Source organism: Leptosomus discolor, chromosome 5 (assembly GCF_034619465.1).
Source record: "Leptosomus discolor isolate bLepDis1 chromosome 5, bLepDis1.hap2, whole genome shotgun sequence".
Taxonomy (NCBI): domain Eukaryota; kingdom Metazoa; phylum Chordata; class Aves; order Leptosomiformes; family Leptosomidae; genus Leptosomus; species Leptosomus discolor.
The window spans coordinates 57,978,179-57,990,880 of NC_141395.1; the positions used below are offsets into that span (position 1 = coordinate 57,978,179).

Here is a 12,702-nt window from a genome sequence, read left to right on the forward strand (position 1 = left end):
GCACCTGTGCCAGCACAGTCCTGCTCTCAAACACAGGAGATGAAATCGGTGCAGAAGCCATGCTGACTGCTTGCAAGTTGCAGGTTAGATCATGAGCAGCCGCTGGCCACCTATGCTGAACAATTTAAAAGCATAAACCAAGAGATCAGTAGTATTAATAGCAACAGGGGAGACTGCACTTGGAAATAAAATATGAAGATACAAGGGAGTCAAGACAGCCTGCTCACCTCAGAGCCACTCTTTCTACCGCTGTTGTTATATGGAAGACAGACGACAACATGTTCTTCCCTCACCGTTCAACTTTTTCAAGTCATTAAGCAATGCTCACCAGAAACGAGAGGAATATAAGCCAGTCACTGACTCAACAGCATCAGCCCTTTGCAGTCATCTTCAGTCCTCACATACTCAGTGATCACAACAAATCGAAGCTCTTTTGCCTTTTCCTGTTTTAAAAGATGAAATATGCTTGACACTGCTAAACATGAAATGTTAAATTGCTTAAATTACTGCAAGACCAGAATTTGGCTGCTACCTTGAGAAGTACGTTGGAGCCTGGAACTCCAGTCTGTAAGCTTCCAAAGAACGTACTATGCATAAGGGCCAAAAGGGGTGTGATTATTTGCCTCTGCAAACCTGCGGGCATCACAGAGATTGCCAAGGGCAGAAATCGGTCTGTGGTGCAGAGCGCTTTCTCATGTTAAAGGCTGAGAAGAGGATACACTCCAGTGTCTGTATCTACAAGATATATCTCCAGAGATAGGGCAATATAGTCTAGCTTGCTTTTTTATTTTTTTTTTTACCATAATCAAAATACAAACCCACCTTCAGAACTGTTTATCAAAAGCTAGACAACCTTCAGCCCTTAACTTCATCCAAGGTAGAGGTACTCACTCCATGCCACAGGGCCGGCTGGGCAGGACAGTCAAAGGAACAAACAATTTCTGAGCTAAGAAAGTTCTGTTAGGGATTCTGTTTCAATTGCTAATAGACACAGCCCTAGAAGAGGTCAAATTTGCACCCTGTCAGCTCTACGCAGCCACGTGCGCTCTGTGTTAGGATCCCAGAGGATACTTGGCACTCTGGCTGGGGTTGGCTCTTTCACTCAATGTGCAACTGCTTTCAGGTAAAAACTGCAGCCAGAGCAAGGTGCTTGTAGCAGAGGATTAGGGCAGTTTAAGTTTGGTTGTGTGCTTTAACAGAGAACAAAGTTTTATTAAAAGCAGGTGCTGAACTTTATTTTTGCATTGTTTAATCTGTAGAGAATGTAATCGTCTAAACAAGAAAAACTGCTAAAAGAAACACCTAGTAGAACATGCAAATTTAAGTATTGCTTTACTTTCACAGAAACAGAGGACCTGTTTTGTTGGGTTTTTTTAAAGTTACATGTGATTGAAACAGATTTTAAATGCTGAAATTAGTATGCCACAGGCTGAATTACAGCTTTATATTTTGCATGCTAGTGGCTCAGTCTGGCAAACAAAAAAGCTAATTTTAACTTTCCTTCAGTTAATACAGGATTTATTAAATGTTTGTGTACTTTGCTGAACTAAGACCTAAGAGATATCCATGATACTTGCTTTTCATATTAAAGAACTATGGGGCTTGGCCCTTTTGTTTTAAAGAATAGAATCAAATAATATAACTCTGCTCAAAAAAAAAATAAAAGTTTTAAACATCTCTATGGAAGGCTGATTGTTTATGTTGAGAACTGCTATGATATAGCTGTAAATAAGAGTTTGTTTCAGTTATTCTAGAGTTGCTATACCTGAAGAATACGTATTCAGATATAAGCCATTCAAGAAACTGGTGTCCAGCTAAAAGATAAAGAATCATAGAGCTAAAAGTAGGGTTTAGTTCCTGACTTCTGGCAGAGTGGCATCTCCTTACTGATGCAAACATTTTTAATGGAAGTAATGTGTTGTGTCGTTAGCTGCATCCAGCGTGCAATTTTTTGACTGCACCTTACTGTGGAAGGCAATGGTGTATTCACACCCCTCTGACCAGAGAAGTCACCCGAAGTAGTTCACGCTATAAGGGACAGACATCAGCAAATGCGCAAGTCAGAACAAATGAAAAAAAAAAAAAAAAAAAAATCCAAACTGCCATCTAGCGTTAGGTTCAAGGTTGGCAAAGAGGCAGCGTAGCGCAAGGCAGTGGAGAATCCCATGAGGTAAGGATAACCAGAGCGATTATACACGGCTCGACTTAGCTCGTGTTCAACGCTATTGAAATCTGCTGAAAGTGAACTTTAACTAAATCTGCTACAAATAAATGAAATATATTCCAATAAAGTAATTATATGTGAGCAAAGCTGTAACGGAGAAATACAAATATAAATTAGGAATCTGTTTAAATGTAACTCTACTCAATTACATTATTCTTAACTGACAAAGTGAAGCAACATTTGCTCTGTGTTTCCTAGAAAGTCAGATTCATGTTAGTACTTGCTCCTTCCTAACAAGTCTGGTCACACTTTTTCTTAGGTGGAATTGCTTCTTGGGTCAGAGGTGTAGGGAATGAAAGACCATAACAGTATAGCCAAGGAGAGAGAAGAGCAGAAGCCAAGACTAATAAAGTTTTTGTGTAGGAAGCTTATACACAGGAAAGTCAGGTTCTTTTCAAAGGTTGTTGCTTGGAAGTTCACTGTTTGAAATAATGAAAACATTCTCTCACTTCTAATAAAAACAACTATCTCCCATTTTGTCAAGGGAAAGCAAGATAATGCTGTAAAAAATTCATACATCTGTACGCACTTGCTCTGACAACCTCATTATTAATCTTTTTTCTATAAAAGTACAGTTTACAAGCTCAGTAAAAAGCAGGAGAAACTGCCACTTCACATCATATCTAAAGGGGGTAAACAGGGCTGACTGTTCTCACAACTTTCCAACTGCCCTTCTGGTGTATGCTACAGCGACACCAGGAATGCATGAAAACCACAAAACACAGTTACCGCACCAGTGCAACTGAAGGGGCGAGAGCTGGAAAGCACAGCTGACAAGCGGGGGGGTAAGAAACCACAAGCGGGATGCTTAAGAGTTTATCCAAGGATGGAAGGTGATTCACACAGCATGGCTGTGGTGTGGAAGGTGGGGGGTTTCCGGCAAGGCAATATCTGCATGGGCCACACAAAGGCAGGCAGCAAGACGGTGCTGCCGGGGGGGGTTTCTTGCACGCTTACCAATGAAAGTCATTGACCCATTACCAGTATGGGAGAGGATCACCAGCAGGCACTGTATGCAGAAGACAAACGATACACACAGAGGAGAACTGAAGTCTGGATTTGAGCTGTCGGGCAGCTGCACCCACAGTATTGTGACCTGACCTGTGGCAGACCAGCGTTAAGCTCTCTCCTTGCTATACGCTGCTGTTGTGGCTTACTGAAATCAAGTGAGTTTGGTCACAGGAGATGGGACTAGAAATACCTTCTGAAGCACTCAGTCGTGCCACTTGCATACAAACAGCAGCGTCTGGAAGGAGCCAGCCTACCGGATTCTCTCTCTCAGTACATCTGATAAAGCAGGTACATGTTTCTACCACCAAAACAGTAATTCTCCAAGGTGCAGGAGGTAGAGAGCTATTTTCACCTTCTGCGCAAAGGAAGTGGAGATACAGGGACAGTGGCATCTCATATGTAACTGAATAGCCACCTTCACAGAAGGGAGCAAAACAAGACATCGAGGTGAACAGACTATAACAGAAAAGAATTTCTGCTCACTTCCCCCCCAAATAAGCCAATACTGTGCTTCATCATAGGGCTGCAGGGAAGAACTCCTCCACCTTGAGGGAGCTGAGTTTCAAACTCGTTCCTTAAAAACAGTATCCATTTCTGCTTGATTCGAAGATAAATGCAGAGGGATGGGATAACTTACTAGCATCACTAGTCAGACTTCTCAATATCGCTAATCACCCGTCGAGCAGATGCTTCTGTCCTTAACAGCACAGTGTCACAGGTTAGGGATGGGCTGGCCACTAACGAACAACAAATGCCAAGAACTGTAACGCCATGGTAGCTGAAAGCTTCCTGTCTTGGAGGGATATTTTCATCCTTAGCTATTAGAAGATAGATAATAAAACCTATTTGTTTGGTTTTAATTATTTCTTATTGAATAAGCAATACAGGGACTTTTTTTGTAATGGAGTATCAAAGTATAATCAGGAAAAGTTTGTTTCCAGAATAGACAAGCACAAGTTTACAGATGCAATTATCCTTTATTCTCATTAAACAGCTTGTTTTCTTGGCAGGTTTTTTTGTTGTTGTTGTTTTGTTTTAAATCAAAAAATAGTCAAAGTTGAACTACTATGAAAAAGATTCTGGAAAGGTTACAGGCAGATATTCATTTACAGCTGATTTACAAAGTTAGCACTTTACTTCAGAAAAGCATGATTTTCTTTCTGAAATTAATACTTTCTTAAGCAATTGCTTCCATTTGAAATGAAAAAATGGAGTCCCAACAGTAATCTGTTCTGTAAAGAAAAAGTTTAAGACAGTTTAGAATCAAATACAGCAAAATTCCCCAACACACAGAAGTGAGGACGTACACTAAGCAATTCAAATGTTGTTTCCCCATTTCTGTAATTTTTTTCTTATTAAAAATTGTTCCTAAAAACCTACTATTACAAGTCATCACAGTTTTCCATGTCCAGATCACCCACAGTACAACTGTCATACATCCACCTAAACGTGTACTTCAGCACCTGAATATCCAGTCACCAGCACAACCTAAGTGCCCTGTCCTGCAATCAAGCTCAGCTGATTGTCAGGGTTTGCCAGCAGAGAACTCTGTAAGCTGATATTTTAGAGAATCCAAGGCCACAACCCAGAAGAAAACACCTTTCCTCAGTAAGTTTACCGATTTCAACTGTATGTAACTGCTGACAGTCAATTGTAGGAACAGGATGTAAGGGAGAAGTATTAAATCTAAAACTGCTGTCGTAGGATATTCAGTCTCTATTTATAGTCAGGCTGAAGCATCTTGGAGGGGTCCCTGAATGGCAACAGCTTCAATCTCAACTCTGGCACCCTGTGAGAAAACAATGAAGAAACGTATTAGGAATTTAATATCTATTTTATGAAGCAACTGGATGTACTACACAACCTTGTGAGAACAGAGTGACACTTGAGGGAGATTATACTTTCGACAGCTGTATTACTAATTTAGCGATGTTAAGTAATACTGAAAATTCACTTTACTCTCACTTAAGTATCATGACCCCTTATTTCTAGTCCTGTAGCCATCTTCTACCATAAAGAAATGTATCTCTCATATTCAGATCCCTTATCGTGTGTGGGAATAAGACTGGTATACTTAGAAAAAAAATAAATACTTAAGAGTCTTCATTAAAATAATTGCGATTGAAGCTATTCCAGAATAAGAAAAGCTGTGAGAATGCTTCAGAAGTAAGGAATTCCAGAAAATTAATTTTTTTGTAGGCAGACAAGTGACACTTACTTTGGGCAAAGCAGCAACCTGATAGGCTGCTCTGGCTGGGAAGTTTGTCTTGAAAACTGTAATTAAACACAAACACACACCAATCACTGAACTTTGCTGATAAAACACAGTTCAAAGTAATCTGTATAAAATGCAGTCATTGGAACAGTTTCAGGTTCAAGGCTATAAGACAAATAGTTTTCTGTGCCAACCCCCTTGTTGGCTTTTTGGTCACTGACTGCTCTAATATCTCAGCAAGCTAGCATTCATTCATCACTAAGAAGACAGCTCCAGTTTGATCTAGTGGCCAGTGATAACTTGCACTTTGCTGACGCTGCATGGCCTTAACACCGACTTGGCTGAGAAAAAAAAAGATTAAATCAGAATGTTGATCATCCAATTGCAAACACCAGGGAGTGGGAGGGGGCTCTTTCACAGAAAGAGCAAGAGGGAGAAAGAGGCCCCTGCCAAAAGAGTCATGAGCAAAGATCCCAGATTTTCATAAAGCCAACAGGGGGCCAACCTTACTCAGATCAAAGGAAGGCAAAGGAAAAATAGGCCCTTGACCTATTCCTCTGTTGCCAGTGAGGTCTGGTGCTTAAGGATATTAAAAGAACTCGGAGGAGAGGAAGGGTATTGGTAAAGATGCAAGAGCTGAATTTATACAGTTACAGAAGAGTTCAGGTTGGAAGGGACCTTTAAAGATGGTCTAGTCCAACCCACCCCCCTGCCAGAGGCAAGAACATCCTTCACTGCATCACACTGCTCAAAGCCTCATCCAACCCAGCTTTGAACACTTCCAAGGAATTTGCATAATTAAGTGAAAGTCTTACTAGTGAGAGTTAACACTAAGCTGAGAAATGGTAATTTCAGGGTCCCGCATGGACAAGGCAGGATAGTAGCTCAAAAAGAACAGCAACAACTGCTGCCTTGAACTGCAGGTAGGAGGCACAAGTAACCACGTATGCAGCCGGTCTGCTTTCACCCTGCTTCAATGCACACACAATTCCATTTTAACACGCAGAAGACTGTGTTGATAGCTCATCAACAAAAGACTTCATTCAAGACCTATCTAATTGTTGCTATCTAATTAAAAGCCAAAGCTATACAAATACGGAATTTCTGGGCATACTCTCCCAAATTCCTCTGCACAATATGGCTCATTGGAAGCACCTACTTCAGTCTACATTCAGCTTTGTTAACCAAGCTTTTTTTTTTTTCTTTCTTAAGTGGAGCAGCGTGGCTCATCCTTGTATAAAAAGTGAGCCCTGTCCTATAACAATAACCCACAAATCATTCAAAGATACAAACAGACTTCAAAGAAACAGAGATACAAAATCTGTAATTAAGCATTTGAAGGCTGCGTACAGTAGAATTATGTTAGGGACAACACAGCCTCTACTGAAGTAGAGAGGCATGGAAGATCAGCCTGGAGGCAAGCAGGACAGTGAGTTAGTGGGATGGTGGGACACAAATCCAAAAGAAATTAGGCTGTGCTTGATCTGGTGCTTGCAAATTTTTAAGTTGTTTTAACTGTTATATTTCTACTGGAATCTCAAAGAATCTGGAACCACATAATCTGAGTAACTAAAACACTTTGCTTACTCTGAACATAGTTTGTTCCACAAGCCATACTGGTAAAACAGAAACAAAAGATCTACTTACATTGCTTGTAAATATCATTAATGTCATTGAAGTCCTTTATATCTGCCATCAAAACCGTAGTCTTCACAACTAGAAATTACAGAACTGCAGTTATTTTAGACCCCTGACTTGTATATAGAAGTTAAAAATCTTCTGTGCATGTCTTGATTTTATTTCATAAATTTCTCTCAAGTTTTCAAAATGTTTAGAATAGTTTTGCAAATATTGACCAGTAGAGGTACCACATAAAGACTACCTAAAAAATCTGAATACTTAGTATGTAATAAAACTTTAAGGAATTAGATATTCCCAACCATTTTAAATTTCATTCTAAGCCAAATTCTTCCAAGAGGCACTGAATTGATCAGCAAGTCAATTAAAAAAGCTGTTGTAAGCCAACTGTTGGCAATAAATGATATAAAATATCTGCTGCCAAAAAAGTCCATGAAAGGCCTGAAAATACAGTCTGTGCTAGAATTTGTTACCCATGACTGCCCAAGCCAGCATTAATCCTGGTTTGGCTCCACTATTGGAGTCCTCCCCACGAAAAAAGTACTGAAAGTGTCTAGAATATTAACACCATAGATACAAACTTGCTTCCAAACCTGGAACAAAGCCTAGGATGCTTAAAATGCCTGAGGTCAGTTGCAGCTCTGTCTATACCTGAGCTTCCCCAGTTAGAGTTAAAATGTTAGTACTGTGGGCAGAAGCTTTTGGAGAAAGGCAGTGTTCCATTGATACCCATCGCAAAGACCTGCATGTCGATTTATTTCTTTTCTTTTTTTAACCCAGACTTAGGATTCCTTTTGTTTCTTCCAGCTATTGATAACTGAATGCTTAGCAAACAGCTTTTTTTTTTTTTAAACATTACTTCCATTTTTTTAAACCCAGGTAAAAACAACCACTTGTTTGCCACCATCATAGCAGCACTTACCATTGCCATAGTCACAGCCTGCAGCTTTCAGGATTTCTCCCATGTTTTTTAGAGCCTAATAAAAAACAAGACAAAAATCTTTTAACTATCAGCTGGGTGGTATTTAGCTGAGTATGTAAATGTGAGTTGTAACTTGGCTACATCCATGTTATAGCGGAAGTTCACCCAACAAATCTTCAACAGTGGGTAAGCAGAATCAGAAATTAATACAAGGGAGCTTCTAATAAACCACAAATACTAAACCATCCCTTCATTAGACAAACACATGATGCAGCTTCATCTCATCCTATTACCTCACACCACTTCTTTGCTGCTGGGGGAACAAATCTTTCCCCGACTCAAGCCAGGTCTGAACCTTTGTTACAAACATTGACTCTTTCCTACTTGAAATACAGATTCCTCCCCATCCTCTAAGTTGTTGGGGTGGAAAGTGACAGGGTTAGGAAGGAACGACTTCCTCCAGCTTTTCCCTCATCTTGGAGGATGTGAAATGTGCTCGCTTGGTCTCTTCAATTACTCACAAGTCCATGTTTAACTAAGCACATGCAAACTCTATCAAAAGTTCATTGCTAGAGGATATCTTACCTGCTTAGCTTCTTCCTTTACCCCTCCAGAGACAAGCTGCCCAGTGGAAGGTTCTATACCTATCTGTCCTGCAACGTACATCGTCCGGTCTACCAGCACTGCTTGGCTGAAAACACAAGTGACATTTTAGGTTTAGTGTTTCCCTATCAAAACATTTAACTACCTGAAAGCCCACTTCCCATTTTCTTCAGCAGTTTGTACTATCTCAGAAAGACAGAGGACTGAGGTTATGCACACACAAGTCTGTGCACACAGTCATACATCCAGTCTGCTCGTGCTTTGGGACAGCTGGGATTAAAGCTCCTATGGAAGTGCACAGCTCCGTTTTTGAGGCAACAAACCCCGTTTCTCACAAAGGCACAAGGTATGAGCGCAGCAACACAACACTAAACTACACATCTTCTGCACTGCAGATAGCACAGAGGGGAGGCAGAGTAAACAAACACACTTTTTGCACCTGCCCAGATAAACAGTCCATCCTAGTTTGAGAAGTAGACAATACCTTCCACCTACATCTCAGCTGCAGAGTGACGAAGGGAAGAAAAAAAAAAAAAAAAAGAGAGAGAAAGAAAAATCAAAAGAGGGCTGATTAGCAAGTTCAACATTTTTCTTCTCAAACAGGTACCACGACAATGAGTTACAGCTGCGAGGTGAAGCCCCACACACTAGTTCTCTGCTGATAGTATTCCTCCAGAGTCATGAATTTGGCCAGTCAGCACAACCCCTTGATCACTCCATTCCCAGAACAATCACTCTCCTCTCACCAAATAACCCAAGTGACCTGTTGGCTGGGTTAATTCAGAACAATGCAGAATTCAAGCTACTTGCAAAACATTTTATGTAAATGTCAGGTGTGTTTTTGCTGAAGTACAGTTGGCAATTATTAATGTCTCTAATTACCACAAAGAGATTAAAAGCTTAAAACAAAGATTTAACCTGCCCGGCAAACATTACACAAGAGACAGGATTTATTTCTCTTCAGCTGGTAATTAAAAATATTTTGCAAAGACATTAGACAAAGATTCTTTTCAAAGTGTTTGTGGTGTGTCAACACCATTTTTCTTATCTCTTCCCATTCCACAAGAAAATGCATTGTTTTGACAGTTCACAAACCAGAGTTAGGACCCTCCCTGAAGTATCTGAATTAGAGGGCTTGCTTCCCTTTCATGGCAATGGACAAAGAAAGGGACTCTTTCAGAGAACATTTTTATTACATCTCTTTATTGATACTAACTCAGTTGGATTGTCTCAATCCATTGACTTCACAGGGGATCAACACAACTTAGGGACTCAGTAAAAAGTGATTACAGTTAGGCAATCTGAACAATGCCATCACTCCCACATTTGCTTTTGCCCAGTCCTACATCCTCCTGTAATTTCATAAGGGGAAAAAGTAGCCAGTAACTGATCTGATATGGGAAAACGTGATTATTTTCTCTGTTGTCAACTAACAAAACTGGAGTAAATCACAAAACTACACCATTTAAAGAAAACTAGTGAATGATGTAGTTTTCCAGATGATGCAGTCCTCTTGACAGAAAATGCGTGTATGAAGCAAACACACATGCTGCTTTAATTTTATTTGCTTTCCTACCATGTCCTGCTTTGTTTGAAGCACAGACCCTCAGAACACAAACTTCTGTTTCTGTCTGAGAATGAGATTGTCTTGTACTGCTTATTATAAAGCAAATGACACAACAAAACATTTACCCCCACAAAGGCCTTTGGACAGCCCTAAATCACAAATAATTGGGGCAAAAACAAGCTGAAGCCTTCTGATACCACTCCCAGATCAACATCTGCAGTAGTCTCATTGGGTCCCCTTCTCCACTCCTCAGCCTCCTTCTCTTGGTGTGCTTACCAGTGGAATCCTCCATTCACTGAGACTATTAACAATTTACCAACTAAAGGGCATAATTCCGCTGCAGTCAGATGCATGAGTGAAGCTCAGAGAAACTTCAACTACACAAACCCTAACCACACTTTAACTGCAGGTGTATCCTATAACTAGGGTCAATCGCAGCTCCTCATTAACCTGGTTCAGCAGAGATCTAAGTGTGTGCCTGAAGCCATTCAGGTTTCAGGATACCTACATGCATAACTGGATGGACATTATGATGTTCAAAGAACACCATCCATTGGAGAGAGGTGTTAAGAAGCATGCTCTTTAGAGATAAGGACTGCAAAACTTATCAGATTTTCTTTACACAAATGATCATTGATTAACACATGAACAGTAGTTCTGCTGTGCCTTTTAAAAATTTTAATAACATTAATTATATATATATGTACAAACACATAGACACTCATACATGTGGTTTTTCATGTATCTGTCTACCTACCTATCTCAAGGGAAACTGGATGCAGTAAAAGAAATGCAAAAATACAGTAAGAATAGGTCACCAAAAAGCATACTGAAGGGCTGTAGCAGAACCAGGAATGCAGCCCATAGCTCCCAGTTCTTCATTCCATATTAAGGCCTCATTCCTCTGTTAACATGCTCAGCCTCCAAGGCAGAGATGTAGCAGTTATTTCTTGTGCAACTTTTGTTCACTGGACTTTGACAAGTTTACTGAAGCCTGATAAACTAAGTTAGTGATAAACTTATTGATGTTAGACCTTTCATACAACTAACAGGCTCCATAATAAGCAGTATTTCACCAAGAACTACCAATAAGCTCAAAATGATGGAGCACAATTAATCCACAACAGAAACAGAGAGCTATGTTGACGGCTAGGCCAGCGGTGTGTGTGTGCAGGCAAAGAACTGTTGCCTTCCCATGTCTTAGATGTTCTCCTAATCACAAGGGATGCCAGGCCTCTGGCTGCGATCCACCAGCAGTTTACTGTTTACAGAAATTAACTTTCATGTCATGGCTCTCTGCTTCTGCACTCTGTATTTCTCCATCTTTATAATCCCTATAAAGAACACACAGTTTAAAGCTCAGTTTCACAGTAACAGAGACAAAAATGCACCTGGATGGCACCAAGACACTAGAAGGGGAAAAGTTTAAACTGAAGGAGTCTACATTCATACTGGGAAAACAAAGCCTGAATGCAGAATCAAAAATTCTTAGAAAATGCCCTGGTAAAAAACCCACATTACCTTAGCTATAAGAGTCTACTATAGTTATTGAACATTTTTGCACATCCAAATAGCAGAGAAACTTTTCTCCAATTAAAATTAGGATTTTTTTTCTTAAATTACCTTCAGAACTATTGTAACTAACAATTTTCTTGTGAAAACAATGAACATCTTATATATTTTTACAGCAGTCAGTTTTTTGACTGAAAAGCACTTCTAACAGGGCTCAGCCTTCGCTTCCCACCGCCCCCAGCCCGCCCTCCCGCCAGCCTCCCCATGCAACAGGCTCTTCTCTAGGCAACCACTCCTTCCTCGACAGGAATCGCTCTTTCTCTTGAGTGGGTTTTTGTTTTTTTTTTTCTTCTCCATTCATTGCTTATGGCTCATTTCAGAACTATTTCCCCAAACTGACTTTTGGAGAGACACTTTAAAATCTCACCTAAAACGACTAAGACACCGTCCCGTCAACCCCCCAGCCCCTCAGGCAGGCTGGTTTGCCGCCAGCACTGCGGGCCTGTTCGTGCTGTAGGACCCCAGAGGTCCCTGGGGGATTACTGGGGAGGGGAGGAGACCGGTCCCTGCTCGGGAGAGCGGGGCCCACCCTCACCACAGCCCCCAGGGCTGCCTGACTAACCCCCCTCCGGGGACCTGCTCGAAACCCTGCCGCCCAAACCCGCTCCCGCTCGCTCCTGCTGCTTCCAAGAGACCTCCCTCTCGCTCAGACATACCTGTAGGGACCCTGTGCAGGGGGGGCCTTAGCGCTGCTGATTATCTTCTTCACGAGCGAAGCCATAGCTTTCAACACCACCAGCACCCCGGCTCCGGCTCCGGCTCCGGCTCACCGCCCGCCCGCCCGCCCCCCCCCCCCCCGAGCGCCAAGGCGCACGCGCCGCTTGCCACCGGCCTACAGGGGGGTCTGGGAAATGTAGTCCTTCGGGAGCGGGGGGGGGGGGGGGTGGGTGGTTGCGCCCTGCGCATGCGCGGTACGGGGGTTCGGGCGGCCGCGTGTGGCGGGTTGGAGG

At 41.5% G+C, this 12,702-nt stretch overlaps 1 protein-coding gene across 1 annotated transcript; it reads right to left on the minus strand.

The window, feature by feature from the left end:
* Positions 1 to 4,192: 4,192 nt before the first annotated feature.
* RIDA (reactive intermediate imine deaminase A) lies at positions 4,193 to 12,498 on the minus strand. The gene is made up of 6 exons (XM_009955152.2): positions 12,409 to 12,498; positions 8,596 to 8,701; positions 8,011 to 8,065; positions 7,098 to 7,166; positions 5,454 to 5,509; positions 4,193 to 5,024 (listed from the first exon to the last, which is right to left on the minus strand). Exons 1-6 carry the CDS (start codon positions 12,471 to 12,473, stop codon positions 4,962 to 4,964), a joined length of 414 nt encoding a protein of 137 aa, XP_009953454.2. The 5' UTR covers positions 12,474 to 12,498; the 3' UTR covers positions 4,193 to 4,961.
* Between the last annotated feature and the right edge of the window lie 204 nt (positions 12,499 to 12,702).